Source organism: Oryzias latipes, chromosome 5 (genome assembly GCF_053564925.1).
Source record: "Oryzias latipes strain Hd-rR chromosome 5, Olatipes_Hd-rR_3.1".
Lineage (NCBI taxonomy): Eukaryota > Metazoa > Chordata > Actinopteri > Beloniformes > Adrianichthyidae > Oryzias > Oryzias latipes.
In genome coordinates, this window is record NC_136241.1 from 29212486 (window position 1) to 29232325 (window position 19840).

The 19840-nt window shown below is 39.0% G+C and overlaps 2 protein-coding genes across 5 annotated transcripts; both read left to right on the forward strand.

Annotated features, from left to right (window-relative positions):
• Positions 1–9: 9 nt before the first annotated feature.
• LOC101159187 (SRSF protein kinase 3) lies at positions 10–11879 on the forward strand. 2 transcript variants are annotated; one of them, XM_020703471.3, is made up of 15 exons: positions 10–1094; positions 2966–3232; positions 3320–3428; positions 3523–3610; positions 5881–5968; positions 6087–6193; positions 6261–6435; positions 6515–6540; positions 6643–6699; positions 7441–7768; positions 8570–8661; positions 10476–10583; positions 10656–10725; positions 10801–10893; positions 11000–11879. In XM_020703471.3, the coding sequence occupies exons 2-15, from the start codon at positions 3016–3018 to the stop codon at positions 11188–11190; spliced, it is 1749 nt and encodes a 582-aa protein (XP_020559130.1). In that variant the 5' UTR covers positions 10–1094; positions 2966–3015; the 3' UTR covers positions 11191–11879. The 2 variants fall into 2 exon arrangements, with proteins under 2 accessions (XP_020559130.1, XP_078803720.1); XM_078947594.1 differs by having other exon boundaries at positions 6273–6435.
• Positions 11880–12642: 763 nt separating this feature from the next.
• comtb (catechol-O-methyltransferase b) lies at positions 12643–19363 on the forward strand. Of its 3 annotated transcripts, none has more exons than XM_004069097.4 (6): positions 12643–12882; positions 14419–14590; positions 18440–18557; positions 18635–18828; positions 18924–19055; positions 19126–19363. In XM_004069097.4, exons 2-6 carry the CDS (start codon positions 14420–14422, stop codon positions 19303–19305), a joined length of 795 nt encoding a protein of 264 aa, XP_004069145.1. In that variant the 5' UTR covers positions 12643–12882; position 14419; the 3' UTR covers positions 19306–19363. The 3 variants fall into 3 exon arrangements, with proteins under 3 accessions (XP_004069145.1, XP_078803723.1, XP_078803722.1); XM_078947597.1 differs by having other exon boundaries at positions 12777–12839; XM_078947596.1 differs by having other exon boundaries at positions 12794–12882; positions 14413–14590.
• The last annotated feature ends 477 nt before the right edge of the window (positions 19364–19840 follow it).

A 19840-nucleotide genomic window follows, 5' to 3' on the forward strand; every position in this document is an offset into this window, starting at 1 on the left:
TCAAATACCCTGATTTTATTAAATATTTATTTTGCTTTTTTAATGCTTAAAACTAAAAAATCAAACTGTTGAGTTCTGGGGCTTCACATACATTTTTTAACGTTTTAATTCAGATAAAAAAAGGTTTTCATAATTTCCATAGGAAAGATAAAAACATCAAAAAGATATAAATAATTCAAATAAAAGCATGTCTTTCAATTGTCTACTCAAATAGGACACATTTTTAAACTGCATTTTTAATTTGCTCTAAAAACGACATTTCAATTTACTCTTTTTAATTGCATTTTCTAATAATTTAAAATGTTTTAGATTTAATTTGTCATCGTGTCAGTATTCAAATGTTATTACAAAAAGTCTCCAAGCTAAACATTGTTTTAATTAATGTCATCAGTCTTTCTCCCTTAAAATGCAAACTGATATGCAACCTGTCAGTCGTTTCATCCTGGCAGTTCCTGCAGGCCTGCATGTGACCCCTTGAGGATCCGCGTTCAGGTCTTCTAAACGGAGGTGCAGTTACGGAAATCAGCCAGCAGGTGTCTCCCTTGTCTCTGTGTTCTTCCTCTCTCTGATTCAAACATTAAAATGTTCATCTCTTCTTCCAAATAATATCCGCAGTCTCAAAGGTAGTTTTAAGGCACTAAGCAACATATTTTTATAATCCATGTTTTCTTTTTTAAATATTGCATTTATAATTTCATGCAAATCAGCTTAATTTAAGATATTTTTGTAATTTCTCTTTGTTGAACTTTAATTGTTGGATCAATATTTGTTTTTGATATATTTTCCCAAATTTCACTACAATACTAGAGGTATGGTAGAATTAATGGGTCGAAAGTAAAGCACCTCTATGTTGACCCATTCTGCAGGCTGCAGCCAGGGCTTACTCCTTCACTGCGGTGAATCAGTAAATCAGAATTAGAGTTGAGCGCCTCTCAGTGGTCATTTGAGGAACGACAGTGTTTGGCTCTCTTGCCCTTAAAGTTTTCGGGTGGAGGTGTGGCGTCGTTCTGGTTTTAACTTCAGTTTTTTTCAACAGTTTGTGGTTTTTCTTGGTCTGTCGTGTTGGAGCGAAGCTGTGCGGAACACGCAGTCTGGTAAGCAACACTCCCTTTTGTACGTAAAAACCTTAATTGCTGAGCAGTTTTAAACCGCAGCTGCACATGTAGGATATAATGACACGTGCTGACGTCAGGTTATGGACTTCTAAGTGAACAGTTTTTATTCTTTGCAGAAAAAAAGAGAAAAATATCAAAATGACCATTTATATAATGTAGTTTAATAAGGGCTGTCATTGGATTTAATTAGATTTTTTTCTCTAATTAAAATACAAATTTATTTTTTTCTAGTACAACGGATCTGTAATTGTTTATTTTATCTTCTAAATAATTTATCAAGTTAATGCTGAAAATTGTGTTTGTTTTTTTCCTTCAATGCATTTATTAATCTTATTTACCAAAAAATTTAATGCAAGTCATAAAATAACAGTTACATAATTCTTTTAGAATAGACCCATGAATAAACTTTATATGAACTCTATCATTAAAAACATGATGTAGTCAAATAAATACTTTGGGGTAGGCATTTTAAACGACTTTTGACTGAAATAAAATAGATTTTTTACATTTAAAAAGGGGATTGTAACTTTTCATTGCATTTAATTTTCCGACATGAAAATAATTTGAATTCTCGTATTTATGTTAAATGTACTTTTCATGTGTTGATACTGTTTGTCCATTTAGTCTAAGATCAAAATATACAAACTAGAATTATAAAAATAGTTTTAATAAAAATGGGGGAAACTATTTCAGTAAAATTGAATTTAGCATAATTCAAGCCAATTATCTGCAAAATTAGAGTTCAATCAACAATTCTGCCATCACTTTAAAATAATTATCAGGTACCTTCTTTTGTGTAAATAGATTTTTTAAATAGTTACTTGATCATTTTTCAAACTTTTGGGAAAGTTGAGAAATACTATTTCAGATTCAGTGCAAGTTATGAGAACTTTTTGGATTTGAGACACCATAGTGACAAAAGAACTTCTGGTTCATCATGTTTGAAACAGCAGCTTGAACGGTTCACACAAACTGCCAACTGTGTCTGCAGCTTCTGTGAGCAGCTATTTCTGTTGACATGCCATTACCTTTTCCAAAAATAAGCACACGGGTCCCTGCTCCTTTTTAAAATGTCATTGCAAACAACTTGTGGCAACAACAGCAGTAGTCATTTCATTCAGTTTTAATAAGGGAAATGTACGGAGCCTGTGCGTGACCTGACATGGGTAAAAAAAAATTAATTAATCTGTTCCCACAAATTAATAATTTTATCCCACAAATTATTATTTCGTTCCCACGAAATAATAGTTCACGTGATAAGTCATTGATAAACATGAATTTGAGCAAAACTTGGATTTACAACAGACTGCATGTTCCTAAATGTTTACTTTCACATTTCTGTCTGTGTGTGTCTCATTACATTGCATGGAAGAAACTGAGGATGTTTAGAGATCGGATTTAATTATTTTAAAAAGCTCTACAAAAGCATCAGTACTCATGTCTCCATGTCTGGATTCATTCACAGCCCGGTACGCACTTCGTCCTGCCGCAAAAGCCGCTTTCCGCCGCTACATCCATGTCTCTGTGACCCACATTGATTCAAGAGGGGAAAAATAAAAACAAGAATCAAACTAGGGGATATATTTCCATTAACCTTAGCGAAGTGATTGCTACTCCAGGCGGCTGGCTGTCGCCCACTGGAGTTGGATAGCAGCGGAGCACGCTATGCCGGGCAGCGGATCTTGTTGGCTTGTCATGAAGACATCCGGGCATTATTTCGTGAAAACAAATTATTTTGTGGGAACTAATTATTATTTTTTATACGATGTCAGGTTGCGGGCTTCGTTGAATGCACTAACACGAAGGAAAATAAAGTTTGAAATGTGTTTCTTTTCAACGTTCTTTTGTAGCTCTCTCCCGGGGTATTGCAATTCATCCTTAACTGCTCTGCAGCGCAAACATGGCGTCGTCTTACGCCGCTGTTATCGCAGGACTTCTGACAACAAATTTATCAAACCCACCCATCAACCCTCACCCCCGATACGCAGAGAAATCCCAGATTTCTAAACCTAGCAAAAAGCTCAACTGCCCTCCAGCTTCCCACGATCGTCCTGATCCACCTCGGCCTGAGATTTGCTTTGAAGAGCAACAGGAGAATCCTGCAGACTATGGCGTTGGTAGGCAAAATGACATAAAACCTTTGAAATAAAATTAAAATACAATGACTAATATCTTCTCTTTGGTCTTTCTCAATAACATTACAGGCGGTTATTACCCTGTAGAGATTGGGGAAGTGTTTGCCAACCGATACCAAGTACAACAAAAGTTGGGATGGGGTCACTTTTCCACTGTATGGCTCTGCTGGGATGTGATGTGAGTACAACCTTCAAAGTTCTCAAGATAGCATAACTGAAAAGGAAACTTCTAAAAAGGATGGGAACTGAAAGCCATAATTGTCTGCATGCAGGACGAAGGGTTTTGTGGCTCTGAAGGTGGTGAAGAGTGCTCCAACGTTCACAGAGACCGCACTGGATGAGATCAAACTTCTGAAATGTGTCAGTGCGGACTTGGGGCCGGTTTTCTCTAAAATAATATATTGACAGATAGTTGTCTGAAGCAATTGCAAATATGTTTTTCCAATCTAAAGTGTGTGATAATTTGGGGGTTTTACACATTTACAGTCCCATGTCTATGGAGTTTAAATTTAATAAGTCATGATAAAAATTTTATTGAAAAAAAACTGTTGATTACTGTTTGAAAGTTTGCCCAAAGCAAATGCAGTCATTTTATTTTCAAGATGAGATTAATGGGGTCAAAGCAGCACGAGTTTTTTAGAGTGAATGAAAAACCAGATTGTGAATTAAAAGAAGAAAATCAAAAAAAACTCAAGGAAATGCAGAAAATAGGAATGACAAAACTGTATATTAAAAATAAATATTTCATCATTAAAAGAAATGATGAAAAATAAATAAATTTGAAACTCGAAGGAAAAGGAACTATAAATCTAAAACAGCTACCAAGAGAAAAATGTTAATTTGTAAAAGCTGATTTTTTGTAGTTTCAACTTTTTTTTTAACCATTTCTATCACTCTTCACTTTTAGTCTTTAAATAACAGTTTAATTCAGACTTTTCTTTTTTTTTTTGTGTGGGGCCTATTTTGATGTGGAGGTGGGGCTTTGAGCTCATTGGCTACCAGGACATGATTGACATCCCAAGGAGGGATGACAGTGAGGGTCCAATTAGCCAAAGAATACATCAGAAGACTCATCAGTAAATTTTTCTCAAAAAAAATAAAAAAAAATAAAAAAATAAGATAATTTAAAAACTGGGCGCTTAAGAAGATAACAAAAACAGAATTAAGTTAGACAACAAACTTAACCAACTGAATAGACCACTCATTACTGGAGTGGAAATGACGTCCCCATAACCTCTATCACCCAATGTCAATCATGTCCAGGTAGCCACAGTGGGCTAAAAGCCCCACCCCCACACAAAATAAGGCTAAACACTCATTCATCTTCTAAACCGTTTATTCCCTTTTGGGGTCACGGGGCTGCCGCAGCCTATCCAGGCCACTTGTGGGCGAAGGCGGGGGACACCCTGAACAGGTCAGCAGTCTGTGGCAGGGCTACAATCACACACCCATGAACTTTCACATTCACACCTAGGGCCAATTTAGAGTAACCAATTAACCCATTAAGCATGTTTTTGGATGGTGGGAGGAAGCCGGAGTTCCCTGAGTAAAACCACGCATGCACAGGGAGAACATGCAAACACTAACATGCAAAGGCTAAACCCTGAAAAATCTGAATTGAAACTGAGAACAGAAAGCGAAGGTAGAGAAATGAAGAAACAAAAGTCTGGAATACAAAAAAAGCATGTGCTGATAGCAAACATTTTTCATTTGGTAAGAGTTTTAAGTTTATAGTTATTTTTCCATTCAAGTTCAAAATGTCCTAATTTTTAGATTTCCATATTTCTATTAAAGTTTAGAATGTGTACTTTCGGGTTTAAAACTGTTTTTGAATTTTAAAGTTTTTTTTTTTTTTACAATCTGGTGTTCCATTTACTATAAAGTCCCACTCTGATCATATTTGGATCTGTTATATGATCATTCCCAGTGGGTTTCTGATCATGATTAGGCTGTTTTTAGCCAAAATCAAAAACCTGTGGTGTTTTCTAGGGCAGTTTCTGCAGAGCTGCAGGAGTTCATCAGAAATTGAGTTGTGGGTGGGACAGATGGCACGGAGTAAATCATTTCCCATCATCTCTTTGTTTACACTCTCTCCCACTGGCTCACAGCCCCCCACACTGCCAACATAACATCAGCGGTGCAACAAAAGGGGCAAGCAATATCAGAGCTACCCAGCCGTACAGTTTTGAGCCAGATTCCAGCTCACACGAGGAAAACAAAGACGCTAATGGACCTATTTGTCTGCAAGTGGATGCATCAGAGTGGAGCGAAGCGGCAAGCTTGTGTCCCACCAACTGTAGCATCTGCGTCATAGCGTCAGGCTTTTTCCAACAGCATTTTCTTTTGTCTGTTCCTGATTCAGAACTATTTAAATAAATACTCAGAAACACAGTTTGAATATTAATTTTCTTTATACAAGTCCTCTGTCATGTGAAAAATGTCTCAAGAACAATTTAAAAACACCAAGCATAGGATTTTCATTGGAGTGGATCTTCAAACTGATTCTGGTTTGACCCCATAAAGATCCATCAAATCATAGTTTTGCAGCAGAAACATAGTAGTTTGTCCTCGTGGTTATGGAGTTGCATGCTTTTCTTTATGTTGTGATGTTCTCTGTATGTGACCTCCAGGTGAGGGACAGTGACCCCAAAGATTCAAACCGTGACAGAGTCGTGCGCCTCGTGGATGATTTCAGGATCAATGGATCAACCGGAGAGCGTTTCCTTTACACACACAATCCACCTTAACTGCCGCATGACTTTGTAAAAGCTACTCAATCAATGAAAATGTGCCGGAAAACCCTCAACCCTGAAATGATTTCCTTAACTGCTCCCAGATGTTTGCATGGTTCTAGAGGTTCTGGGGGACCAGCTGCTGCGGTGGATCATCAAATCAAATTACACCGGCCTTCCTCTGGCCTGCGTTAAGAGCATCCTCAGACAGGTGTTGTGAAGCTGTGACTGTCTACAATAATGTAAATGTGGGACACACCCTCAGTGATGCAATGCAGTTTTCATTGCAGGTTTTGCAGGGTTTGGACTACTTGCATACGAAATGCAAGATTATCCACACAGACATCAAGCCAGAAAACATTCTTTTAAGAGCGGATGATGCTTTTATTGAGAAGCTTGCACCCAAAGCCCATTTGTGGAAGCCGCCAGTGTCTCCTTCTCACACCAACTCAGGTTAGTAATGAGAGAATTTCATTTTTAATTTTTTACAACTAGGAGCCTTTTAACTATTATTGTTTTCCTGTTTTGCCAGTGGATAGAGCTTCCAGAAAAAAGCAGGTGTGCAACTTCAAATCTGTTTGTCTTGTTGTATCAAGATGCTTGAGTTTTTCTTTAAATGAATGCTATTAAAAAACGAGATTTTCTGCTATTTTATCTAAGAGTTTTTTCAACTTAGTGGGGAAGCTGTCGGGGGTTTTCCACGTTTTTGGAGAGTGGGTAAGATGAATGTTGTTTTGCTTACATGCAGACCGCTTTAGTGCAGCTTTGCCACACCTGCAGATTAGAGCATGACACGCTGGATTAATCCAGGCTGCAAAATACCTGTGAGTGTTGTGTCACTTAACATACCAACAAAGACTACTGACAACACTTTTATAATAGACCAAAAGTTGATCAGAGTGGGAATGTTAGGAACTTTTCCAGGAACTTTTACTGTCATACCAGCTCACATTGATATTTTTGTGGTACAAAATTAAGACTAATCCTGGTTCAATAGCATAAAAAACAGCAACAGAATCGAATAAGTGTAAGATAAGATGCATACAAAAATAAAATAAAAATAAAGCTGTGCTTGACCTGTGTGCATGTTTGTGCATTCCTGGTTGCATTCAGTGTGTGGAAATAAAGTGAAGAGCAGATTCCCTTACATAGGAACATTTCTTTGTATCTGGTTTTTGTCAGCTGAAGTTGTTTAGGTTACCACAACTACATTCACTATGTTTGTTTCTTTGACACGCCATTCCATAATGACTAATAGCCAAACTGCAGGATGGGCCACAGAGCTGAAGTCTAAATAAGGTTATCTTTTGCAGTCAGCAGTCAGATTTATAAACACAACTCAGAGCTCCCTTCACTAGCATGATTTGCTGCACGTTGAAGATCGACACAAAGAGCATAATGTACTGCGGCACTTTTAGCTTTTTATGTTCAGTGTTTACAACTCATCCCTCCCTACAGCCCGGTAAGGTACTCAGGAATTCAGACAGGCAGTCGGCGGGTAAAACCAGAAAATGTCGAAGCCGGAAGACTCCGTCGAATCACACGTCTTCCTTTTCTGATGCCACCGCTCCATCAAGCGTGCACAGCCCCACCAGTCAGTCAAAGCTCACAGGGGACAACATGAAGACGAGGAGGCAAACGTTACTGTTTGAAGAAGGACCTGACAGTGAATCACAAAGGCACAGGGTCTGCTCGTCGATGAGCCATGTCACAGATGCTACAGTCTTTGAATCCAGATTACAGGAGTTAAATCCCACTCCTCTGCCTTCATCATACCCAGATAAAGGTCAGTCCTCCTTTGAGTGGAAAAGCTTTTTTTCTGTTCAACTAAAAAAGAAGGGTGCTTTTAAATTCAATCTAATAAATATTACAACAATGATCCTCTGGGGGCCCTGCCAGACTGGTGAACTCTTCAGGGTGTCCCCTGCCTTTGCCCACAAGTGGCCGGGATAGGCCCCGGCAGCCCCTTGACCCCGAAAGGGATAAAACTCCGGGGCATGTTCAAAGCTTTCCAAATATTTTTGTATCTATCCTCTGACTTTTACCTTTCAACAACAATTTTTCTGAGTTGCTTAAAGTGTTCTTCTATCCTCATGGTGAAATGGTAGCCAGGAATACCGCTCCACCAGTATCTGGAGCCTTCATAGACTTGGGACACAACCACACCTCTCAGATGATCATCATTTCACTAATTGTGAAACTTCTGGCACCAAATTTGATGGACTTCTATTGAATTAGACCGTTTAATTTAAAAGGGGGAGAATAACTATGCAAACAGTTTTATTTCATTTCATATTTTTGTTTCATTGACATTGCTTTGTAGAATGCTTTGACATTGAAGGTTTTTTTTCTAGTAAATTTCTGTGTGAGGAAAGACAAATTTTATTGACCATGAGTGATTTTAAAAGCAACAAAATGGACACATATCCAAGAGGTAAATCCTTTTCAAGGCACTGTACTATTGAAAGTATTTCTTTGATGATTGTATATCTAGTTTTTCATTTTACGGTCAAATTTTATAGGAACATCTTTGCTTTCTGATTCAATATGTGAACTATAATGACTACTGTGCATTTATGTGTTTCAGACGCGATTGACCCTGATGTAGATTTACTGAAAGCTAAGAGCGCAGAGAAAATTCTTATTAAGATTGCTGACCTGGGCAATGCCTGCTGGGTGGTGAGTCATTTTCAAGTATTGTTCAGTTTTTTTAAGAAGTTTTTTTTATAAAGCACCTGTTCGCAACTGAGGTCTCAAAGTGTTGTGAAAAAAGCATCAAATAAAGCTCCAATATTCATTTAAACAGGACTATCCTACACTTTGAAATGCTAATTTATTGTCATCGTTAAATCAGCCTCTGCATGAATCAGATGGCATCAATTGCAATAAATGGTTCCCTTAAGTGTTTACACCCGAATAATCTTATGGCAGCTTGAAGTATTTAATGAATCACATAGACCATTTGACCAATCTTCATGTTGTTGTTGACCAATCAAAATGAACCCTTTTATGTTAGATGTAGGCATACTATGCAGGCGAGGATCATTTGGAGTATATTTTAAGTTATGTTGACTTTTATTTGAAAAAGACTTGTAATGAAATGGAAATGTTTTACTTGTTTGCTATTATTTTCAAGTCAATTCACCATTGCACTATTGATCACTAATATTAAAAGTTTTTCTCATATGTTGCAGCTCTAATAGGAATTTATTGTGCCATAAAGTTATCCTGAGATTACCTTTCATAGGGGTTTTCAGTGTAACTCATGTAAGCAAACAAAGGGAAGGAAACAAAGGAGAAAAATTTCCTCTGATAAAAGATTAGGAAGAAACCATCAGCATAATCAGACTCGGGTCGATCATCTGCCCTGACCGTTTCTAGAAAATATTTGCATTGAAAACATCGCTGTAGCTCTAAGATCAAGATTCTCTTCTCTTGTGGTGTTTTTTTTTTTTTAGATTAAAATGTACAGCTCTAACTAGGACAAGCCAAATATAACAAACTTTATTAGTTTACTACAAATCAAGTAGATTTTGCACAGTCATACCACTACACATGTATTGTTTAACATCAAAGAAAATAACAATAAAACTCATTTTAAGAGATGTGGAACTGGTTTAAACATTTTTGACCTTTTTGTTTAATTTTGTCATTTTCAAGCTTCCATTTCATCTTGAGACTTTTTGTTCAACTCTGATTAGTAATAATAATAGTTTATTTAAAAGAGGACAATGCAATTTAAAAAAAAAACAAAAAAACATGTGATTTAGCCTGGTTAAAAAAGCCAAAATTAGCCAATGGCTAGTTTTCATCTGTGGTCCTCTGGTCATTATGTAAAAAAGCATAAATACAAACACAATAAAATACAAAATACATATACAAACACTTGCTATGCAAATGGATAAAATCACAACTTGTAAATAAAACAACATTTAGGAAATTAAAACTACACAGCCCCCAAAACAGACTTATCTCTTAGCTATGAGAGTTGGCAAGCCACAAATTCCACTTTTTGTGAAGACCTTTAATGTTGCTATCTATTATTAAGGCTTGCCGTGACATTTGCTCGGGCGACTTTTTTGAAATTTTTAAAGCCACATTTGTTAGTTTAGAGTAGCCTGAAAAGGTTTTAGTTTGTTTGGAGAATTCTACACTCAGCTCAAAATCTGTGTACTATATCACATTAAATATGAAAGACAAAAACTGCCAACACTCAAAGCTACAGTCAAATGTTTTGTCCAAACAGTTTTCTGCAAATAATGAGTTAAAAAACAGGAAAAAAACAATCAAAATGCTCTTAACGTGCAGTCATGTAAATTTTATTTTACACATTGACAGCACCTTACAGAGTTCAAGCATGAAGTCATGTTTGTCTCAGAATGTTTTTTTTTCCTCCTTGTTGCCATCTTACATTATGTCTTAAAGCCTCAGATAAATCCAGGAGGACTGTTTTCAAAACAGCCTTTTAAATTGGAGGTTTTTCTTGCTTACAGCACAAACACTTCACTGAAGACATCCAAACATGTCAGTACCGCTCTGTAGAAGTCCTGATTGGTGCAGGCTACGACACGCCAGCCGACATCTGGAGCACCGCCTGCATGGTGAGCAGAGCTCCTGCGTTTGACTCCATCATAATCAGCATGCTGTGATTTCTGCTTTTCTGTCGTGTTCAGGCTTTTGAACTGGCCACTGGAGACTTTTTGTTTGACCCTCAATCTGGAGTTCGATTCACCCGTGAGGAAGGTTTGTTTTCCCCTCATCATTGCTTTGCTCTGAACTGACAGAAATATAATAAAGCATATGACTCTGTTGTCTAAGATCACATTGCTCACATCATCGAGCTGCTGGGACCTCTCCCATCCCAGTTTGTGCAGTCCGGGAGACATTCGAAACAATATTTCAACCGTAAAGGTAAAGTTTAGATCCGATGACCAGGATCAATGCTATTTTTGCTTGACTTTTATTGCATTTTTCTGACCTCTAATCTGCATCTTCAACACAATTCGAACTCCTTCAGGACAACTACGGCACATCTCTAAGCTAAAACCGTGGAGCCTGCTGGAGATCCTGTTGGATAAATATGAGTGGAGACGAGAAGAAGGTGTTCAGTTCGCCTCCTTTCTGCTGCCCATGTTGGAGCTTCTGCCACAGAAAAGAGCCACAGCTTCACAGTGTCTGAAACACCCATGGCTGACCTCCTCATTCTGATTGATGCAAGCACGGTGGGGAAAAAAACTTTGATCAGGAAGGCCTGAATTTGGGGTATCATATCCCTCAGAACCCCCAAAATGCAGAAACTCATATCAGTTCATCCATCCAGATATCTATCTTCTCCTTTTATCTGTTTGATTTGTCTTATAAGTTCAACGTTGAAGGCTCTTCCTGACTCCAGCCTCTGCATTTACTTGGGACTGGCACAAGCAGGACAATGATTTGTGCCATATTGAGGCCTTATGTATCTTTTTTTTCCCCTCATTTTTAATGTCTGTTAGTCCATCTTCTCTCCCTCCATCCTTGTGTTTTTTTTGCCTAAAATTTTTTTTGTTTTATACTTCTTTTTGGTTAATTTTTATTTCTTTAGTTAATTGTGGATTTTTGTAGGCCATCACATTTGGGTGGACATTGCCCCCCCCCCCCCCCCCCCCCCATGACTATCCGGCCTTGTGATCAGGACTGCATCGTGACTATTGTTATTTCAGTGCATGTACATTACAAAACCTGTATAGAAAAATATCTGATAGTAAAGTAGGAGAGTAACAATTAATCGACTCAATGGATGAATTGATTTATATTCCTATGATCCAATCAGATCAATCTGTCTGAGGCAAGTTGTTAATCGAATCAATCTATAAAATCCTTTCAAAATGAAATAAATGGAATATATCAATAATGGAAAATGTCATTTGGATTGAAACATGGTAGGTTTATTTTCTATCATTTAAAAACGATCAAGTGCCATCGCAGCAGACAACACACGTATGATGGCAGCCAAAAATATTGATCAAAGCTTCATTACAGTCCAATGTGTGGAAACACTGAATTTTGCAGAGATGTGACCAGACAGTAATATTCTAATAATATTCTTTTTGTATTATTTTGATGTGGAAAAACAACAGTTGGCTGAACTTAATGGAACTAAAATGTGAATGGATTTTCCATTAATTCCTTTTTACCTGTTTAATTTACACTTAATTATCTTGCAAGATGTCCAAGGAATATCAGTATCCAGGTATTTATCTCTGAGTCTCACTGGTTGAAGTTTTGGCTAAAGATGTCCTAGATCAGTGAATGGCATTGTTCAAAACTGAACAAAAACAACTGAATCGTAACAGCAAACTATGATATGAATGGAATCATTAAAGTTTACAGTTACACCCCGATATTAAAGTTCTGTGTGTTCAGTAGACTGAATAGACAAGTGTGCAGAGCAGAACAGATGCATCCTGACAGCTCCAGTGACGGCATGAATGCTCTCTGTCTTCCCAAAGGGGAAGAAGGCAAAACAGATCAGGCGTCCATAGAAAAATGTATAACCTTTTGATTTTTCTGTTTTTTTTTCTGAAATGAAAGTGTTAAAGTAACCTGTTTAGATGGAAAATAATACATATTAAACACCCCCCCCCCCCCCCCCCCCCGCCTTTTCATCCCAGTAAAGCCGTAGTGAAAAGCTCCTCTGTTGCAGTGGGTGGGTGGGTGTCTGTGTCCCCCGTGCTGCAGCAGATTGTTGTGTTGCACATTCCGTGCATGCTCGCATTGACGGCTGCATTGAGTAGGGGGTTGGAAGAGAGAGGAGGGAGGAGTTAGGTTCACGTCAACGGTGGCTTGGCGCTCCGGTTTTCTTCCCGCTGCGACAAAAGGTGAGAGGAGAAAACGGGAACCCCACCCTCCTATTGCCTACAAGTAAGTCCTGTTATGTTTCAATAAGAAGCATTTATTTTTAGGGAGGAAAACGTCTTTTATTATCTATTGTATGTAAATATTCTGACATGTATTTCTCTTAATCTTGGAACTTTATAATGCACACGTGGGAGAAATTATTTCGTAAAGTTGCGCAATTGGCTTTTGGGGGTATTTTGCGGAAACTGGACTTCTTTTTAGTCTTTTTTTTATTTCTTTCTTTTCTATTAGTCGTTGACATTATGTAAAGCGGATTCGGGTGAATGGCCACATGTGAGCCCAAACTGTTAAAAAGACGGAACCGTGCGCGTTTTTGTTCCCAGCATTTCCCGTGCATGGCACTGTCTGTGCTGCGTTCAGGGAACGCCAAAGTAAAGGTCAAAGTCTCGGCGGCCAGCCTTTGGTGACACAGCTCCTAACCCCCAGCCAGTTGCCATGCAACTAAAACTCCAAATCAAAAGGGATTACTTCAACCACCACGGGTCTTTCACAGTTGCATTATTTTCTGCAGAGAGGGGTCTTTTCCAGGCAGCCCTGCTGCTTTCTCACAGTTGGAGCTTATTTAGGATTCAAGCTGTGCTCCTTGCTCTTTTTTATCTGGCCGGAGATAAAAAAAAAACAGTCTTTTCAAGAAGTTGGCTGGAGATAATAATAAAGGTGTCCACATGTTGACCTGCATGAACCTACAGTGAAAACGTGGCAGCAGCAGCTGGAAATAAAGACAGATACTGTAGAGGCTGCATGGTAAACACCCATCCAATGCAGTCATAAGGAGGCATTTACCTAATGAAGACGGTTGTGCGTGGAAGAGGATCCCACATATGGGCAGCCATGGTGCAGAGGTAGAGCAGTCGCAGATCGCAGGTTTGATTCTGCTCTGCACGCTGATGTGTTGAAGTTTCCTTGAGCAAGACATTGAACCTTACAGTGCTTTCAGTGGTTGTAGGTTGGCACCAGTGTTTGGCAGCAGGGTCACCATCAGTGTGTGAATGTATTGGTGAATGGGACTGTAAAGGCTTTTGGTCCTTTTAAGAAGTAAAGCACTATATAAATATACGCCATTTACCATTTAAAACCCCACCAGTCATGTGAACTAGTAAGTGAACCTTTATATAGGATCGATCTAGATTAGCAACCACCTGTGCTGTTGAACAACTGGGTTCTGTTGGAAACTAGGCTAAATGGTAAATGGATCAGGAATAAATCCATCAGAAGGATGACAGCTCATGTTAGAACGTTCGGATTATAAGGTGGTTTATGCATCTCAAGGGGTGTGACAGCGTTGGTAAAAAGATGCTGAGGTTGGAGGTACCAGGAACAAGGCCTGAGGATGCAGAGGAGAGGGCTAGATGGAGACGGGTGATTCACTGGCGACTCCTAAAGTGAGCTGCTGATGGATAATAGAGAAGACGGTGAATACCCATCTCATTAAAATGACACAACGGAGAGGCTGAATGAGGGGGGAGCTTTTGATCTATCATGCACCATTGTTGTGTACGGTTCTTTCATCTGAGTCCTTCGTGGATGTTGTGGTTGCAGGATGTTGCTGACTCTTCTATACAGTTGCACTGGTGGAGCAGCTGTCCTGTACGCTCTGTACAGATGGATCATCCCCTTCATTGTGCAGTATCACGCTGGACTGGCGCTCATCTGGCACGACAAGTTTGTGGAGGGAATGCTGGACATGCTGACCCGAAGCACTCGTCCTCAGGTCTGCCTTATATCTACAATCGTTGTCAAAGAATTATTTTACGTTCAATGCATGTGAGAAAAAAACAGTAGGTAAAAAAGATGGATAAAGAAATGTTCAAGCTGCACGCTCCAGCTGAACCGGGCCTCAGGAAATACCTGACCTGTCTGCTGCTGTGTTACCCTGCACAGCAGTTGGATTCTCACATGTCTCCCAAAACACTGTTTGTTTCCAAAGCAAATACAAAAGCTACATAGATTTTGGGTTTCCTAGAGTTTTTGACACAAAAGCCACCTTTAGATGATGACAACCCTGTGGTGAGACAGAAAAATGTTATCCTTTTAATGACTTTTCTAGGCTTCATTACAGACAATACTTTGCTTTTCTTGTGTGCGATACTTGTTCATAAACTGGCAATTTACAGTCAAGACTGTGAGGGTTTTTGGAGTTAAACTTTATCCACATTACATCTTTGCTATTTGCCATGTTTGAATGATCATTTTAAAAAACTTCAGTCATGGCTGTCAGTCATCAACCAGGATAGAGATATGAGACAGAACAGGTCTGGTCATTTCTTAAAGAGTGTCATTCAGAGTTTGCTGCTTAATAAAATGTATCGTAAAGAAATTAGATCTTAATTTTATCAGTGTAGTTTGACTAGAAAGCAACTTTTGAGAACAGACTTTACAGTAGTCATGGGGTTGTTAGGATTGTATCACCTTCTCATTTAGTTTTCAACTATACTTGTTGGATGTATTGATGGCAGCAAATAGCAGCACTTAGGTGTTTTTTTTTAACAGCTTTTATGGTTATGCAAGTGATTCTCATCTATTTTACCTTTTAAAACTAGTACCAGAGTTATTGATTCCTGTTCACTTTCAGGCGTTACTATAATACGTTTAAAATGTGAAAAACAGATTCTTTTTTTCACTTTAGCTCAGCGTCTGTCTGACCTGAGCCTGGGCTGCAGTCCTAACATCTTGTTTCTTGCATTAGAGAAGTATTATGAAATCACTACAGGAAGTTGCAGTTTAAAAATGATTTCAAGGCCCTGATCTGTGTGTCATAAAACTAAACAGAACATGATGCGTCTTTGTGTTAAACCAGGTCATGCCCCTTACCAGTCAAGGATGTGGTTGTTCACTTTCAGACTTTGCTCCAGCCTGTATCACAAAATTGCAAAACACCTTCTCTGACCATTTATATACTCAAAAACAAAAAATATTTTTAGATCCTTCCTATTGTCCATCTTTTGTGAATGGATACTGCATGTACTGCATGCACCTTTTCTTGTCAGCGCCTACCAGATGGGGAGCTGGGTGGTCCTTGCCTCTGCTCTGTCCTGGACCCTTACAGAGTTGGCCTCTGACCTGCCTGGAGTATTTAGCAAGGACCTTTTAACCCTTTTGGGGTTGGGGTCACAGGGGATGGATATCCCTCGATTTGCTCCTCCCTGGGGGTATTATTGTGGGACATTGTACATTTTTAATAAGCACTTACTTGAGCCCCCGCCCACCTTTACATCGGTACAGACATATGTAAATGTGCAGGTTTGATGTGTTTGACAGGTTTGTATTTGCACCTATATGTGCTTGCGAGTCATTCTCAGTATGTTTGGGTCTGTATAGATGTGTATTAAGGTTTCCGCCGTCAATAGTTATTTACTTTTTGAGCTCGTGTAGATGTTTGTGCACAAAAATAAAAACCCGTTGGAAAATACTTGTTAAGATTGACATTTATTTGGCCAAGACAAGAAAAAATACTTTAATGTTTTTTTATGGATCTGTCACTTAAGTAGGATCTGAAATTTTTGATCAAAGTTTTGCAGAATTTCTTGTAAGTTCTATGTCTAGTAGGAGCACACGGCCTATTAAAGACCTCATTGACTGTTTTACTGTATGGCAGTGCTGCTCTCGACGTGTCCGATCTGATCTCAGAAACCATGCAGGGCTGTGTCTGGTTAGTCCTTGGTTGATAGACAGCCTAGGACTACTAGGTGCTGTAAAGGTACTGCTGCAACCACACAGAGGAGCTCTCCAGTGTTTCTGTGTGGTGCCCCCAAGTCCAGGTAAAAGGAGAGGATTGGCTCAGGAACGTCACTTATGGGTGATTTACTGTGGCAACATCTGAAGGGAGTAGCCAGAAAAAAGATGGTTTTACTATTTTTTTTATGACACATTAAAGGTTACAAACCACCAATAGAATAGAATAGAACAGAAAATAGATTAGAATAGAACAGAAAATAGATTAGAATGCACGTCATTTCTTTTAAATAAATGATAAAATATGTTAACTGCAAAACATTCAATTTAGTAACGATTCCATGTCTCAGCATTTATATTTAACAATATTTCTTTCTTCTTAGGTTTTAAAGTTATACGCTGGAGAAAAAAAATGATTTAGTCAACCACCAATTGTGCAAGTTCTCCCACTTAAAAAAAGATGAGAGAAGCCTGTAATTTTCATCATAGGTACACCTCAAGTATGAGAGACAAAATGAGAGAAAAAAATCCAGAAAATCACTGTCTGATTTTTAAAGAGTTAATTTGTAAACTATGGTAAAGAAGTATTTGGTCACCTAAAAACAAGCAAGATTTCTGGCTCTCACAGACATGTAACTTCTTCTGTAAGAGGATCTTCTGCCTCCACTTGTTACCTGTATTTATGGCACCTCTTTGAACTCGTTATCAATATAAAAGACACCTGTCCACAACCTCAAACATTCACACTCCAAACACCACTATGACCAAGACCTAAGAGCTGTCTAAGGACACCAGAAACATAACTGTTGACCTGCACCAGGCTGGGAAGACTGAATCTGCAAAAGCTTAGTGTGAAGATATGAATGGTGGGAGCAATTATTACGAAATGGAAGACATACAAGGACAACCAATCTGTGTAAAGGAAAGAATAAATGGGGCCATGTATCATCATATTTTGAGTGAAAACCTACTTCCATTAGCAAGGGCCTTGAAGATTACATGTGGCTGGGTCTCTCAGCATGACAACGATCCCAAACACCTTGCCTGGGTAATGAAGGAGTGGCTTCGTAAGGAGCATTTCTAGGTCTTTGAGTGGCCTAGCCTGTCTCCAGATCTCCCCCCCTTAGAAAATCTCTGGAGACAGTTCAAAGTCTGTGTTGCCCAGTGACAGCCCCCCAAAAAAATCACTGCTCTAGAGGAGATCTGCATGGAGAAATGGGCCAAAATACCAGCAACTGTTTGGGAAAACCTTGTGAAGGCTAACGGAAAACGTTTACAGGCCTCTCATCTTTTTTAAGGGAGAGAACTGACATAATTGGTGGCTGACTTAATACTTTTTTGCCCCACTGTGATGAAATACTTTTGAGGTTATAAAACTGGCATGTTTTACTGATAAATAATAACAAACTATATTTAGTTTTTGACATTTTTAACTTAACATTGTTTCACTGAAGCAAACCATAAGGGATCCAACTTTCATTGCTTACTGTCAGTTGACCCTTCCAAAGGTTAACAACAACCAGCCTGTTGTCTGGGTTTCTAAATTGACTAAGACTGGACTTTAACATTTACATTCTTGATTGAATCTGCTATAGGGAATCTATATGTCTTTTTTGCCCCAACATTGAACATAAATATTTTATTTTTTTCCTGGTCGAAAAAAAAAAAGAGTCTTCAGCTTTGAATTAGTAGAAACAGAGTCAAACTGATTTCTTCTTTCTAACAAGCTTTTTTCAGTTATAACAGGTTCCCGTTCAATTAAAAGCTCAAAAGAGACCAGTCGTTATCTAAAGGAATGTTTTTACTCTCAGTTCTGGTCACGAGTGATTTTAAATTGATGATTTGCCTTTTTTCAAAGCAGTCAGTGATCCTGTCTTCCTGTCTTCAGCGGCTTCTGGCTGCAGTACAGAAAAACGCCACTAGAGGGGACCCTCGCAGCGTGGTTAGAGCTATTGATCAGTTCTGCAGGCATAAGGAATGGGCCATGAATGTGGGGGATGAAAAAGGTACTGACTCGTTGATAGCATTTTCTCTGCATGAACATGCTTTCACCTGATGAAGCTGTCTTTTTTTGCACCTGCAGGCTGCATTCTGGACTCTGTAGTGTCTGAGGCAAACCCCACTTATGTGTTGGAGTTGGGGACCTACTGTGGCTACTCCACAGTGCGCATTGCCAGCCTGCTGTCACCAAACAGCAAGCTTATAACTGTTGAGTTTAATCCAGAATATGCTAAAATAGCTCGGCAGGTTATTGCATGGGCAGGGCTGCAGGATAAGGTAAATATAGTCTTTAGGAAAGAAGTTATGAACGTGTTATGTAGGGATAAAAGGGCTGTAACTGTAATTGTCTCAATGTGCTCTTTTTTTATCAGATTCATTTAGTTGAAGGAGCTTCTGGAGACTTGATCCCCAAAATGCAAGAGATGTTTGGGGTGAAAACATTCGACTTGGTTTTCTTGGACCACTGGAAAGATCGCTATCTTCCTGACACAAAGCTGATGGAGGTGAGTTGGTTACAGATTGAACCCCTGTTTTTTTTTTTTAATGCTCACACAGCTTTCCTAAACTTTTCAGAAGTGTGGCCTCCTGAGGAAAGGCAGCATCTTGCTGGCAGACAACGTCATCTGCCCGGGAACTCCAGATTACCTCGAGTACATTCGAAACAGCCCTCAGTATGAAAGCCAGTACTTCAAATCTCACCTGGAGTACACTAAAGTAGAGGACGGCTTGGAGAAATCTGTCTTTTTGGGTTGAAGGTGATTTTTCTAATAGCTTCAAATAATAATAATAAAAAGACTTAGTTTAAGGCAAACCTGTTAACTGTTTTTATTCCAAAAAATGATGTGCTCAGATGATGACGGTGATCGTTCGTCATTCAAGCTTATAAATGAAGGATGAGCGGCAAGCCGATCTGAGAGCTGCGTTTAACGTCACGCAGGAAATCGGATACTTTTAGCTGGTGTGTTACAGAATTCTGTTTTGTTTGTTGATTTTCTCCGCCATTGTGTCCGTGTTGACGGGATTGTAAGAGTGAGTTTGGTGTGTTTATGGTGGAGGGAGGGAAGAATTAAATAGCTGCTTCTCTAATCTCTCAAAGTGACAGAGCGGAGTCGTTCAGCATTTGCTTCAGCTGTATTAAAAAAAAAAAAAAGAGGACGGGCTGGTCCACCTTTCTTCACAGACGCCTGCATGATAATCCCAATCTGAGGCCATTAGTGCGCTGAGAGAGCGAGCAAGGGTTCACCAGAGAGAGGCAGACCCGGGGAGGGAGGGGACAGATGAGAAGGAG

Bases quoted from the DNA above. Each gene is read 5' to 3' on its own strand.
- comtb (XM_004069097.4), top strand. From the start codon at position 14,420: ATGTTGCTGACTCTTCTATACAGTTGCACTGGTGGAGCAGCTGTCCTG. The intron at 18,829-18,923 runs GTAAATATAGTC...TTTTTTTATCAG, and splicing joins GGGCAGGGCTGCAGGATAAG to ATTCATTTAGTTGAAGGAGC. The intron at 19,056-19,125 runs GTGAGTTGGTTA...TAAACTTTTCAG, and splicing joins CTGACACAAAGCTGATGGAG to AAGTGTGGCCTCCTGAGGAA.
- LOC101159187 (XM_020703471.3), top strand. From the start codon at position 3,016: ATGGCGTCGTCTTACGCCGCTGTTATCGCAGGACTTCTGACAACAAAT. The intron at 6,194-6,260 runs GTGTTGTGAAGC...GATGCAATGCAG, and splicing joins TTAAGAGCATCCTCAGACAG to TTTTCATTGCAGGTTTTGCA. The intron at 6,700-7,440 runs GTAAGATGAATG...CCCTCCCTACAG, and splicing joins TCCACGTTTTTGGAGAGTGG to CCCGGTAAGGTACTCAGGAA.